General features: G+C 47.5%; 1 protein-coding gene across 2 annotated transcripts in view; it reads left to right on the plus strand.

The window, feature by feature from the left end:
• The window catches only part of GRIK3 (glutamate ionotropic receptor kainate type subunit 3), an 861,495-nt gene that overhangs the window by 565,255 nt on the left and 281,551 nt on the right, over positions 1-14,689 (plus strand). Inside the window, exon 9 of one of the 2 annotated variants that reach the window (XM_068269054.1) lies at positions 11,580-11,925. The exons of the other annotated variant lie outside the window; for it this stretch is intronic. Coding sequence (XP_068125155.1) covers positions 11,580-11,690 — 111 coding nt within the window. The 3' untranslated portion in view covers positions 11,691-11,925. Of the gene's footprint in view, positions 1-11,579; positions 11,926-14,689 lie in introns of those variants that run through there. 2 annotated transcript variants of the gene reach the window in all.

Consider the following 14,689-nt stretch of genomic DNA (forward strand, 5'->3'; position numbering starts at 1 on the left):
AGGGGGTCTAGGGCGATCTGAGGGTTTGGCCGAGTGATCAGGAACCCACACGGGGCAAATTAGGGCCTGATCTGATAGGTAGGTGGGCTAGGGGTTGACAGGTGGTGACAGGAGGTGATTGATGGGTGTCTCAGGGTGTGATTAGAGGGGGGATGGATGCAAGCAATGCACTAGGGAGGTGATCAGGGGTCTGAGGGCGATCTAAGGGTGTGTGCGGGTAATTTGGTGCCTGCAAGGGGCAGATGAGGGTCTGATCTGATGGGTAGCAGTGACAGGTGGTGACAGGGGTGATGGGGTGATTGATAGGTGATCAGGGTGTGATTAGAGGGGAGAATAGATGCAATCAATGCACTGGCGAGGTGATCAGGGGGGTCTGAGGGTGATCTGAGGGTGTGGGCGGGTGATTGGGTGACCGCAAGGGGCAGATGAGGGTCTGATCTGATGGGTATGATGGGTATCTGTGGCAGGTGGTGACATAGGGTGATTGATGGGTGATCAGTGGGTGATTAGAGGGGAAAACAGATGTTAATAATGCACTGGGAGGTGATTAGGGGTTCTGAGGGCAATATGAGGGTGTGGGCGGGTGTTTGGGTGCCCGCAAGGGGCAGGTTAGGGTCTGATCTGATGGGTAGCAGTGACAGGTGGTTACAAGGGGTGACTGGGTGATTGATAGGTGATCAGGGTGTGATTAGAGGGGAGAATAGATGCAAGCAATGCACTGGCGAGGTGATCAGGGGGGTCCAAGGGTGATCTGATGGTATGGGCGGGTGATTGGGTGCTCGCAAGGGGCAGATGAGGGTCTGATCTGATGGGTATGATGGGTAGCAGTGACAGGTGGTGACAGAGGGTGATTGATGGGTGATCAGTGTGTGATTAGAGGGGAGAACAGATGTAAATAATGCACTGGGGAGTTGATCAGGGGGGGGGGTCTGAGGGTGCTCTGAGGGTGTGGGCGGGTGTTTGGGTGCCTGCAAGGGGTAGATTAGGGTCTGATCTGATGGGTAGCAGGGACAGGTGGTGACAGGGGGTGACGGGGTGATTGATAGGTGATCAGGGTGTGATTAGAGGGGAGAACAGATGTAAACAATGCTCTTGGGAGGTGATCTGAGGGTGAGTCTGCAGGAGATCTGAGGGTGTGGGTGATCAGGTGACCGCTAGTGTTGGGCGAACATCTAGATGTTCGGGTTCGGGCCGAACAGGCCGAACATGGCCGCGATGTTCGGGTGTTCGACCCGAACTCCGAACATAATGGAAGTCAATGGGGACCCGAACTTTTGTGGTTTGTAAAGCCTCCTTACATGCTACATACCCCAAATTTGCAGGGTATGTGCACCTTGGGAGTGGGTACAAGAGGAAAAAAGAATTAGCAAAAAGAGCTTATAGTTTTTGAGAAAATCGATTTTAAAGTTTCAAAGGGAAAACTGTCTTTTAAATGCGGGAAATGTCTGTTTTCTTTGCACAGGTAACATGTTTTTTGTCGGCATGCAGTCATAAATGTAATACATATAAGAGGTTCCAGGAAAAGGGACCGGTAACGCTAACCCAGCAGCAGCACACGTGATGGAACAGGAGGAGGGTGGCGCAGGAGGAGAAGAAGGCCACGCTTTGTGAGACACAACAACCCCGGCCTTGCATGAGGGCAAGAAGCGTGCGGATAGCAGGCTTTGTACCGCCATGCAGTCATAAATGTAATAAAGATAAGTGGTTCAATAAACAGGGACCACGCGGCAACGCTAACCCAGCAGCAGCAGACGTGATGGAACAGGAGCAGGCGCAGGAGGAGAAGGCCACGCTTTGTGAGACACAACAACCCAGGCCTTGCATGAGGGCAAGAAGCGTGCGGATAGCAGGCTTTGTACCGCCATGCAGTCATAAATGTAATAAAGATAAGTGGTTCAATAAACAGGGACCACGCGGCAACGCTAACCCAGCAGCAGCAGACGTGATGGAACAGGAGGAGGCGCAGGAGGAGAAGGCCACGCTTTGTGAGACACAACAACCCAGGCCTTGCATGAGGGCAAGAAGCGTGCGGATAGCATGCTTTGTACCGCCATGCAGTCATAAATGTAATAAAGATAAGTGGTTCAATAAACAGGGACCACGCGGCAACGCTAACCCAGCAGCAGCAGACGTGATGGAACAGGAGCAGGCGCAGGAGGAGAAGGCCACGCTTTGTGAGACACAACAACCCAGGCCTTGCATGAGGGCAAGAAGCGTGCGGATAGCAGGCTTTGTACCGCCATGCAGTCATAAATGTAATAAAGATAAGTGGTTCAATAAACAGGGACCACGCGGCAACGCTAACCCAGCAGCAGCAGACGTGATGGAACAGGAGGAGGCGCAGGAGGAGAAGGCCACGCTTTGTGAGACACAACAACCCAGGCCTTGCATGAGGGCAAGAAGCGTGCGGATAGCATGCTTTGTACCGCCATGCAGTCATAAATGTAATAAAGATAAGTGGTTCAATAAACAGGGACCACGCGGCAACGCTAACCCAGCAGCAGCAGACGTGATGGAACAGGAGCAGGCGCAGGAGGAGAAGGCCACGCTTTGTGAGACACAACAACCCAGGCCTTGCATGTGGACAAAAAGCGTGCGGATATAGCAGCAATGCTTTTTGCCGCCATGCAGTCATAAATGTAATACAGATGAGAGGTTCAATAAACAGGGCCCGGAAACGCAACACCATCCCAGATGTTCATTGGTCATGTTACTTGGTTGGGGTCCTGGAGTGTTGCGTAGTCATTTCCAATCCAGGATTGATTCATTTTAATTTGAGTCAGACGGTCTGCATTTTCTGTAGAGAGGCGGATACGCCGATCTGTGACGATGCCTCCGGCAGCACTGAAACAGCGTTCCGACATAACGCTGGCTGCCGGGCAAGCCAGCACCTCTATTGCGTACATTGCCAGTTCGTGCCAGGTGTCTAGCTTCGATACCCAATAGTTGAAGGGTGCAGATGGATGGTTCGACACAGCTACGCCATCTGACATGTAGTCCTTGACCATCTTCTCCAGGCGATCGGTGTTGGAGGTGGATCTGCACGCTTGCTGTTCAGTGGGCTGCGGCTGCATGGGTGTCAGAAAATTTTCCCACTCCAAGGACACTGCCGATACCATTCCCTTTTGGGTACTAGCTGCGGCTTGCGTTGTTTGCTGCCCTCCTGGTCGTCCTGGGTTTGCGGAAGTCAGTCTGTCTGCGTACAACTGGCTAGAGGAGGGGGAGGATGTCAATCTCCTCTCTAAAGTCTCCACAAGGGCCTGCTGGTATTCTTCCATTTTGACCTGTCTGACTCTTTCTTCAAGCAGTTTTGGAACATTGTGTTTGTACCGTGGATCCAGAAGGGTATAAACCCAGTAATTGGTGTTGTCCAGAATGCGCACAATGCGTGGGTCACGTTCAATGCAGTCTAGCATGAATTGAGCCATGTGTGCCAGAGTCCTACCAGAATCCTCATCATCCTCTTGTGAGCGTTGTGATAGTTGTTGTGATGCATCATAGTCGTCACCTTCCTCCTGGTCTGCTTCTGCTGACCATTCGCGTTGAATTGTGGAAGTCCAACGTGCACCGCTCTGGCCCTCGTCAGTGGTGGCATGAAATTCCTGCTCCAACTCCAGCTGTTCCTCCTCCTCTTCTTCGTCATAGCTGCTGGGGCCAGCGTTCCCTGAGGCGGATGGCCTGATGTTGGTACCATCACGCTGATCGTTTTCTCCTTCAGATTCCCCCAGTTGCATCATGACAGCTGTTTCCTTGATTTTTAACATCGACCTCTTCAGTAAACACAGCAGTGGTATGGTAATGCTGACTGAAGAGTTGTCACTGCTCACAAGCAACGTGGATTGCTCAAAATTTTGGAGGACTTGGCAGAGGTCCAACATGTTGGCCCAATCGGATCCACAGAAGCTTGGCAGCTGGCCGGATGCGCCTCGGTACTGCGCCGTCATGTACTGGACCACTGCACTCTTCTGCTCGCAAAAGCGGGCTAGCATGTGCAGCGTAGAATTCCAGCGCGTAGGGACATCACACAGCAAGCGATGGTGGGGGAGATTGAAGCGCTCCTGCATCTTGGCGAGTGCCCCCGAAGCAGTACTGGAATTTCTACAATGTTTGGACACTCGACGCACCTTCAACAGCAGATCGGGCACGCCTGGGTATGTCCTCAGGAACCGCTGAACTACTAGGTTCATCACGTGCGCCAGGCAAGGGATGTGTGTCAGCTTAGCCAACCTTAAAGCGCGAATGAGATTACTCCCATTATCACACACAACCATGCCCGGTTTCAGGTCCAGCGGTGCCAGCCACAAATCCGTCTGTTCCTTTATTCCCCTCCAAATTTCCTCCCCTGTGTGCTGCTTATCCCCAAGGCAGATTAGCTTCAGCAACGCTTGCTGACGCATGCCAACAGCTGTGCTGCACTGCTTCCACGATCCTACTGCTGCTGGGTTAGCGTTTCCGGATGAGGTACAGCTTTGAGATGCGTTGGAGGAGAAGGAGTCAGAGAGGTAGGTGCTGCTGTTATCCAGTGGGAGGGACGGCGGTGCAGCTGTTTGTGGCGTGGGCAACACCCGTGCCGTAGCAGGTGAGGAATCGCTGCCAGGCTCCACAAGGTTCACCCAGTGCGCGGTAAGGGAGATGTATCGACCCTGGCCGAACGCACTCGTCCAGGTGTCAGTGGTGAGGTGAACCTTGCAGGCAACGGCATTCTTCAAGCTTCGGGTTATTTTGCTGACCACGTGCTCATGCAACTCAGGCACTGCAGAGCGTGCAAAGTGGTAGCGGCTGGGAACCACGTAACGTGGGATGGCCACTGACATCATGCCCTTGAAGCTGTTTGTCTCCACCAATCGATATGGCAGCATTTCGCAGGCCAGAAGCTTGGCTATGCTGGCTGTTACTGCCACGGCCCGGGGGTCATTTGCTGGCAATTTCCTCTTGCGCTCAAACATCTCCGACACAGACAACTGAACCGTAGCGCTGCACACGGAAGGGCTGTTGGTTGTTGTGTTTGATGAACACTGGGAGACCTCAAGAGCACTACTCCGGAAAGTGACAGTGTCAGCGTCGTCTGATGTTTGTGAATGTTGTGAACCACGCAATGGCTGGGCTACTGCTGCTGCTGAGGCGGGTCTGGTGAACCCAAGGGAGGCAGTGTTGTTTCTGGTACCCTGTCCTGACGCGTTTGCCCAAAGAGTGGGATGTTTGGATAGCATGTGATGGCTCATGCTGGTGGTGGAGAGGTTGTTAATATTTTTCCCCCTGCTCAGGCGGGTCTTGCACACCTTGCAAATCGCCATGGTAACATCCTCAGTGCAGTCTTCAAAGAAAGCCCAGACTTTGGAGCACCTGCCTCCTTGCTGGCGATTTCTGTTTGCTCCTCTTTTGCCTCTCACTTGAACTTCCACGCTTGTGGTGCCTGAAATTGCGCGCCGCCTACCTTGTGGCACAAGGCGAACTCGTGCAGCAGTGTGTTCTTCAACAGACTCATCTGTGCTGCTGCTACGACGGCGATGTTCTCGATCACAAACAAAATCTGGGTCTCTGTCCACATTGTCCATACCCTCCTCTTCCATCTCCTCAAACTCGTCATATGTCATTGTGGGCCACCGCCGTGGAGTAGAGCTCCCCACAACAACCTCTGCGCAGCACACTCCGACGTCGTCTTCCAGATCTTGTCGGCCGACCTCCTGCAATTGCAACCCCTCCTGCCCAAATTGCTCTGGGATTTGGGTTTCCGAGTCCTCTTCGGACTCGCCTTGTATTTCAGTGCGCGGTGCATTTCCCACAGTTAACGGTTGTGAATCCAGGCACAACATTTCTGGCTGTTCCTCCATTGACCTTTGAAAGGTGGAAGTTTGTTGGGCTGGGAATAGCTCCTGCGAATACCCCATTGTGTCCTGAGGTAATTCATCGGACTGGTTATCTGGCAGTTGTGTGCGTGGTGTCGCTGCCGGTTGTGTCAGCTTTGTGCCCACTGGCTCCTTGTAACTGGCTGAGGACTCGGACCTCGTGCGTGATGTGCTGGTGCTGCTTAACCCACTGCTGGACGCTTGAGAGGTCATCCAAGTAATTATCTGGTCCTGTTCTTTTGGATTTGTGAGGGTTGTTGTCCTGGACAACATGGGCGGTATTGAGTGGGTTTTCTTGGGTGCTCCCCTGTGGCCTGTACGTGAACCGTCAGGGGAAACACCTCTTCCCTTGCCCCTCCCTCTTTCACCGGATTTCTTCCTCATTTCACTTATCCTTACAGTACACGCTGACTGGCAGCAGTACAGTGGCAGTACAGAAATGCTATACAGTACCACTATTCCCAGCAGCGACACAGAGCACAATGCTATACAGTGACGGGTGAGCGGTGTACCACTATTCCCAGCAGACACAGAACAGTACACAGAATGCTATATAGTGTGGCTGAACGAGCGGTGTACCACTATTCCCAGCAGACACAGAACAGTACACAGAATGCTATATAGTGTGGCTGAACGAGCGGTGTACTACTGTTCCCATCAGACACAGAACAGTACACAGAATGCTATATAGTGTGGCTGAACGAGCGGTGTACCACTATTCCCAGCAGACACAGAACAGTACACAGAATGCTATATAGTGTGGCTGAACGAGCGGTGTACTACTGTTCCCAGCAGACACAGAACAGTACACAGAATGCTATATAGTGTGGCTGAACGAGCGGTGTACCACTGTTCCCAGCAGACACAGAACAGTACACAGAATGCTATATAGTGTGGCTGAACGAGCGGTGTACTACTGTTCCCAGCAGACACAGAACAGTACACAGAATGCTATATAGTGTGGCTGAACGAGCGGTGTACCACTGTTCCCAGCAGACACAGAACAGTACACAGAATGCTATATAGTGTGGCTGAACGAGCGGTGTACTACTGTTCCCAGCAGACACAGAACAGTACACAGAATGCTATATAGTGTGGCTGAACGAGCGGTGTACCACTATTCCCAGCAGACACAGAACAGTACACAGAATGCTATATAGTGTGGCTGAACGAGCGGTGTACTACTGTTCCCAGCAGACACAGAACAGTACACAGAATGCTATATAGTGTGGCTGAACGAGCGGTGTACCACTATTCCCAGCAGACACAGAACAGTACACAGAATGCTATATAGTGTGGCTGAACGAGCGGTGTACCACTATTCCCAGCAGACACAGAACAGTACACAGAATGCTATATAGTGTGGCTGAACGAGCGGTGTACTACTGTTCCCATCAGACACAGAACAGTACACAGAATGCTATATAGTGTGGCTGAACGAGCGGTGTACTACTGTTCCCAGCAGACACAGAACAGTACACAGAATGCTATATAGTGTGGCTGAACGAGCGGTGTACTACTGTTCCCAGCAGACACAGAACAGTACACAGAATGCTATATAGTGTGGCTGAACGAGCGGTGTACTACTGTTCCCAGCAGACACAGAACAGTACACAGAATGCTATATAGTGTGGCTGAACGAGCGGTGTACTACTGTTCCCAGCAGACACAGAACAGTACACAGAATGCTATATAGTGTGGCTGAACGAGCGGTGTACTACTGTTCCCAGCAGACACAGAACAGTACACAGAATGCTATATAGTGTGGCTGAACGAGCGGTGTACTACTGTTCCCAGCAGACACAGAACAGTACACAGAATGCTATATAGTGTGGCTGAACGAGCGGTGTACTACTGTTCCCAGCAGACACAGAACAGTACACAGAATGCTATATAGTGTGGCTGAACGAGCGGTGTACTACTGTTCCCAGCAGACACAGAACAGTACACAGAATGCTATATAGTGTGGCTGAACGAGCGGTGTACTACTGTTCCCAGCAGACACAGAACAGTACACAGAATGCTATATAGTGTGGCTGAACGAGCGGTGTACTACTGTTCCCAGCAGACACAGAACAGTACACAGAATGCTATATAGTGTGGCTGAACGAGCGGTGTACTACTGTTCCCAGCAGACACAGAACAGTACACAGAATGCTATATAGTGTGGCTGAACGAGCGGTGTACTACTGTTCCCAGCAGCGACACACAATGACTGGGGGGGACCCTGGCTAGCGTGGCTGGAGCGCGAACTACCCTGCCTGCCTACCCAAAGCTAAACCCACAGACAAATGGCGGAGATATGACGTGGTTCGGGTATTTATTTACCCGAACCACGTGACAGTTCGGCCAATCAGAGCGCGTTCGGGTCCGAACCACGTGACCCGTTCGGCCAATCACAGCGCTAGCCGAACGTTCGGGGAACGTTCGGCCATGCGCTCTTAGTTCGGCCATATGGCCGAACGGTTTGGCCGAGCACCGTCAGGTGTTCGGCCGAACTCGAACATCACCCGAACAGGGTGATGTTCTGCAGAACCCGAACAGTGGCGAACACTGTTCGCCCAACACTAGTGACCGCAAGGGACAGGTTAGGGTCTGATCTGATGGGTGGCAGTGACAGGTGGTGACAGGGCGTGATTGATGGGTGATTGACGGGTGATTAACAGGTGAGAATAGATGTATACAGTACACAGGGGGGAGGGGGGTCTGGGGAGGAACTGAGGGGTGATCAGGAGCCCCCAGGGGGCAGTTTAGGACCTGATCTAAAATGTAGCATTGACATATAGTGACAGTGCGTGATTGATGGGTGATTAGAGGGTGATTGGGTGCAAACAGTGGTCTGAGGGGGTGATCAGGGAGGAGTCTGAGGGTGCTGTGGGTGATCAGGGGGCAGGGGGGCAGGATCAGTGTTCTTGGGTGTATACTAGAAGGGCTGCCTTCTGCCCTGGTGGTCCCTCAATCACTGGGATCACCAGGGCAGGAGGCAGCCTGTATTTTTACTTTACTTTACTTTTTACTTTGTATACATTACAAAGTGTATTATACCCTTTGTAGCGGCAGATCGAGGGTTAACAACCCGCCGGCGCTGCTAATTGGCCGGCGGGTTGACGTCGTGGGTGGGCAGAGCCTAATGCCGGCAGATGCGCGCACATCTATGCATGCGATCCCCAGCTATTCAGTCCCCCAGGTGCCACCGCCGATCAGCGTTAGGCGGTCCTGGGGGTGCCACTTTGCCAACGCCCATAGGTATTGGGCGGTCGGCAAGTGGTTAATAGGGAGACTTCTAGGTGCACACTTATCCTGTAAATAGGTAAAGATGGTTCATTTGTGACCCCCTACCTTTTTAGTGTTAATAATTTGGTAAACTTTGTTAATGAAAAAAACAAAAAACCTTCCATAGTCTTCTTTTTTTCATTGGCATAATTCTTGCTTATGTATACATCTCCCTCACACCATTAGGCTACCGCCGAACCTTGTCGAACAAACCTGCCAGAACCACTGCCACAGCTGACACTCCTTAATGCTCTTGTCACTGTATGAAATGGAAGCCCTTGCAAAAAAAATAAATCTATTAACCCTTCGCACTCTCGCATGCAAATGTTCAAACAAATGCATTTACAGATTCACTCATCCAGGCACCACTGTTATTCCTACAGCTAAGTTAAAAGCCGGGGTCTTAGTTCACAGAAAAAATGCATTCTTATGCTTAGTCACCTATACTGCGCAGAAGTACCCAGGTAAACATAGGTGTCCTAACTCTGACCCTGTAACATGCATAGTGCAAACATGCAAACGTTAATTGCATCAAACCAATCTAGGGATTAGGAGCACAAATCCTGACATCCTCTCCTGGGACAGATAGCGCATCTTACCAATCGCACAAGGGAGCTAATGTAATGTATCCATGCGCACCATGCCTTGTGCGATTGTTAAGATGCGCTATCTGTCCCAGGAGAGGACGTCAGGATGTGTGCTCCTAATACCTAGATAGGTTTGATGCAATGAATGTTTGCATGTTTGCACTATGCATGGTACAGGGCCAGAGTTAGGACACCTATGTTTACCTGGGTACTTCTGCGCAGTATAGGTGACTAAGCATAAGAATGCATTTTTCTGTGAACTAAGACCCCGGCTTTTAACTTAGCTGTAGGGATAACAGTGGTGCCTGGATGAGTGAATCTGTGAATGCATTTGTTTGAACATTTGCATGCGAGAGTGCGAAGGGTTAATAGATTTTTGCTGTTTTCTGGCCACACCCCCTTCAGCACCTCCCTTTCCTTAATAACTTATTTAATGTCCTAACCAGAGGCGATGTGCCTGGAAATATGTGTTTTTTTTCCCGCTGGAGATCCAAATAGGTTCACAGGAGAATGTGAGGGTGTCTGGCACTGTAGCAGTGTCGGGAGAGTGTAAGCATGCCCAGGAGTGTAGCGGTGTGGTTGACATTTAAAGATCAACTTGTAGGTTTAGCAACTACAGTCAGCAGCAGCAAAAGCAAATTCCATTCTGGGACGCATAAAAGGGAAATAAAAAGATATGATGCTACTATACTACTACCCTTGTATCGATCACTTATAAGGCCATATCCAGAATATGTGATAACATTTTGAGCTCCACATTACATGAAATATAAGATTTTAGAAAAAATGCAAAAGTGGACTACTAAATTATTTCAAGGGAGGAAAGGTCTCATTTACAAAGAAAGATTGCACAAACCTTTTATAAATGTGTTAAATGGCAATATAAATGCTTGGAAAATGTAATTTTTATTCTTAGGTCTGTACAAAGAGCAAAAGGGCATCAAATGCATACACAGAAAAGGAGCTTCTACTACTCGGCTTCAATGAAGATTCTACTGCCTGGTGTGGATTACCTTTACACAGTGACAGGAGATAGTTACAAAAAATTATGTATCTGCATATAAAAAAGGGCTTGGATGCTTTCCTTACACTACAAGGCATCCACAGCCATAATCGCTAGATATATAAGCTGGTAATACCTAGGTCCAGTTAGGTAGAAATTATGCCTTCATTACTTTTTTTCCCATCCAAATCAAGTTGCAGAGAGGCTAAAGAGGCTGAACCTGATTTTTTTTTTTAAACCTAGAGATCTATGTGACTGTGTGTGTGTGTGTGTGTGTGTGTGTGTGTGTGTGTGTGTGTGTGTGTGTGTGTGTGTGTGTGTGTGTGTGTGTGTGTGTGTGTGTGTGTGTGTGTGTGTGTGTGTGTGTGTGTGTGTGTGTGTGTGTGTGTGTGTGTGTGTGTGTGTGTGTGTGTGTGTGGGTGTGTGTGTGTGTCACAGTGATGGAGCTATTTGTAATGCTCAGTGACACACATAATGGAGCATGTATGTTTGAAAAAGGTGTGTGTCAATATATTGTTATCAATATACTATTATTGGCTTGCAATGATAGTTTTGTTGAATTTCCTGCCTGGTTTTCCATTGATCTCCTAATCCTAAACAAAGCCCTTCTTCTTCTTGTCTCCTCTCACCTCAATTTTAACTTATTATACTAAAATAAATATTTTTCTGGCACTTAACCCCAACCCCACTCCCTAACGCAAACTCCTTCCTAAATGCCTAACTCTAACCTACGCTCCCTTCCCATTGTAACCACCTCCTAAACACCTCACCGTAATCTCATCATCCTCTTTATACTTACAAGTGACTCCTGTTGGATGTTACTAGCATAGCCATTTACTCTATCTAAATTTCTCTCTGTTGATTTTGCAGTGGCAGTGCAAGAATGTAGCAGGGGAAATTAGCATGGCCAGTGACTGGACGTTGGATTGCGGAGATGGAAGAATTTACTTTAACCTAGTGTGCATGACTACACTCCAGTGATGTTTCCGATATAACAAACTTAGTGGCATACTGATTGGTTGGTACAGTTGGTGGATATGTGCCAACCCCTAGGAGACCACACTCTTCAGAGTCACAGCTCCAGGGCTGTGTAACACATCCCCTCCTCAATCAGACCTGCCAGACAGCTGAATGATTGTAGAATAAAAAAAAATACATTTATGGGCACCGGCGCTCAAAGGCGAAATTCTGCACAAATCTGTAGAGGGATTATTTCACTTCCACCGGTTGTCCTAAAATTACAGCTAACATAAAATGAAGATGCCTCAAAGAAGCTATTAAACATTAAATAAAGTATTTTTTTTGTAATAGAAATGTAACATTTTTCATGTTCTGTGAATAAGTATGCCTTTTACATAAAGTTTAAAGCGTTAATGATCTTTTAAACTGTTTTTTTCCCATGAAATATTTATTAGACTCTCACAAAATTCTGTACAATTAATAACAGTATCTTCATCTGTGGAACATATAGGAAGCAATTAACAGCAGCAAAGTCTAGCTGTATTTGAAATTCCTTTAAAATTAGTTGCCATCTTTTTTTTCCTTAATTCATGGTGCTTATCTTCCACACCACAAAGTCACTAACCAGAATTTAGTTCCAGTCTTTTATGTGAGACTGCAGATTAAAGATGTGCTTTTCACAGCATGAGAGCAATGGTGCTGAGCTCAGTGAGAGGCAGGTGTGCGTCTTAGAGTTGCTGATTTATTGAATGCTTGTGACAGAGCAGTCTTTTACATTGAGGAAACCGATCTCCCATGATGCTCCCTGTCCACAGTCTTCTTTGCTCTCCTCGGGCATTAAGGCGAGAAGTCATTTGCGATTGATTTTTCTTGATGTTGCCAGCTTTTAATGAAATGTGCAGTATCTGTAGGGACAAAAAAAAAGAAAGAGAAACGTCTTTCTCCAGGTTTTGCATGCATGGCTAACCTTTCTGCAGAAGACATCCCTGAGGTCCTCATCTTATTATAGTAGCTGTCACTGGTTCCCTTCTTCTATATGGTATCATAAATCATGGTTTGAGTGTGGACCAACCAATTCCGTCAGTTGTGATGTGATAAGCTTTCTCCTTCTTTTACTAACTGAGTCATCCAACGTCAGGCAGCTCTTCTTCTAATTTTAAAGTAGGAAGTCTTCCTAGTAAATTAAACTTCTTTTTATAATGTTTGACCAAGTAATTCTTCCAGAGAGCCTCACGGTCCCATTTCTATCTGTTTTTCATCACCAAATGTAAATGAAACCTATAGGGCTTTCTTTAATAACATAGTGGAAATAGCAATGATGCACTATACCCCAGAGCAACCAATCATATTTTGGAAGCATAGTGTAGGCACGCTACTAAAAGATGATCTATGATTAGTTGCTGCAGGTTACAGCACAGTATTGCTTCTAGTGCAATGTTATTAAGTAAAGCCTACAGTGTTTCTTTTAATTATTTTCTGCGTGGAAATCAGCATTCAGTTTTTCTGAGTACCTAGAAAAATCAGTTGATACACATAGGCAAACTGTATAGCAGAACTTAAATGCAGGCAGCCTTTTTGAAGTGATGAGAATTGTAAGCTTTAGTGACAAGGGACACATTGAGGAAGATATAAGTAGTCCCTAGAATTAAAGAACCACTTGTAATTGTGTCAGTCAATTAAGTATATGGGGACAAGTTTCACAAAGACTTTACCTACGTATTTGTAAATAGTGTATACCTCTGATCTTAAGAAGAAAAATATTTTACTTTCCAGAATTGCCTTGGGGTGGTGGTAGAGAGAATATTGAGAGGTTTGGGTGTAGGATACTGTGTGCACTTGGGATGGGAAGGAGGATACTGGCCACACTGTTCACTAAGGGGGAGGGTATGGATTCTGGCCACACAAAGGTAGGGAGGGTGGTAATTGCTGCACTAGGGGACCAGGGGGAGGGTTACTAACTATTATTGGGGATCAGGAGGGGTTTATAACTGTACTTGGGGATCTTGAAGGGTTATTCACTGCTCTTGAGGACCAGAAGGCGTTAATGGCTGCAATATTTTATGTTGTGCAGCTGCTAACTTTTCCTGGCCCCCAAGTGCAGCCATTAACCCCTTCTGGTCTCCAAGCGCATTTATTGATTCCTGGTCCTCAAATTCAGCCATTAACTCTTCATTGTCCCTAAGTAGAGCCATTAAGTCTGTGTAGACATATACTTGAGTTATTAAAAGATTCCAACTTAAGAGGATCAAATATCCAGGTTGACCTATACAAAAGATCAACTTATATCTGAGGACATATGGTTAGTCAATCTGTCTTTTACCATAAATAGCTGTATCTGTTAATGGTGGTTTATACCACTTACAGTACTATCTTGTGAAGAATTGCTGTCCATAATCTTTACACTGAATGTGGTAACATTGTGCAGTACACAAAATGCGTACTGATAATGTATTGCATTTCAGCACAGCACATTCACAGTTTAATTAACCAATTAGGTTTAACTCACATGTGAGCCAATGTATAATTACAATGCATTGCTCTCTATGTGCTTTAGCTGGCTTAGCTAACATGCTCAGTGGAAAACTGGCTATAGCTTAAAGTAATACTATCAATACCCAAGTGTTATAAAATGACAATGTACAAATAATGTCTAAGTAGCTGTGTAAACATTTTCCTATTTTTCATGTTAAATATCAGAGGCAACAGCTTTAATTAACTGTGTGTAGGGTTTAGCTCTATTTGGACAAATCATTCGCAAAGGGGTGTCTGTTTCAATGCATGTTGTTTTTTGCATATCAGACTACACAGTATTTTTCCCTGAAAGCCAAAAAAAATATGAAAAGCTGTGCTGTCACAGACAATTTACACGTTCAAAACAAGTTACATTTCCTCTGCTCTCTTGCAGACAGCTTAGAAACATGCAGCTTCTTCTGATAGCTCGCTGACACACAGTTACACACAGAGATAACTACACTGTGAGGGAAACTCCCCTCCCCTCATTAACTCTCCTGTCAGAAATG

The sequence above is a fragment of the Hyperolius riggenbachi genome, chromosome 2 (assembly GCF_040937935.1).
Source record: "Hyperolius riggenbachi isolate aHypRig1 chromosome 2, aHypRig1.pri, whole genome shotgun sequence".
In the NCBI taxonomy this organism is placed as follows: Eukaryota; Metazoa; Chordata; class Amphibia; order Anura; family Hyperoliidae; genus Hyperolius; species Hyperolius riggenbachi.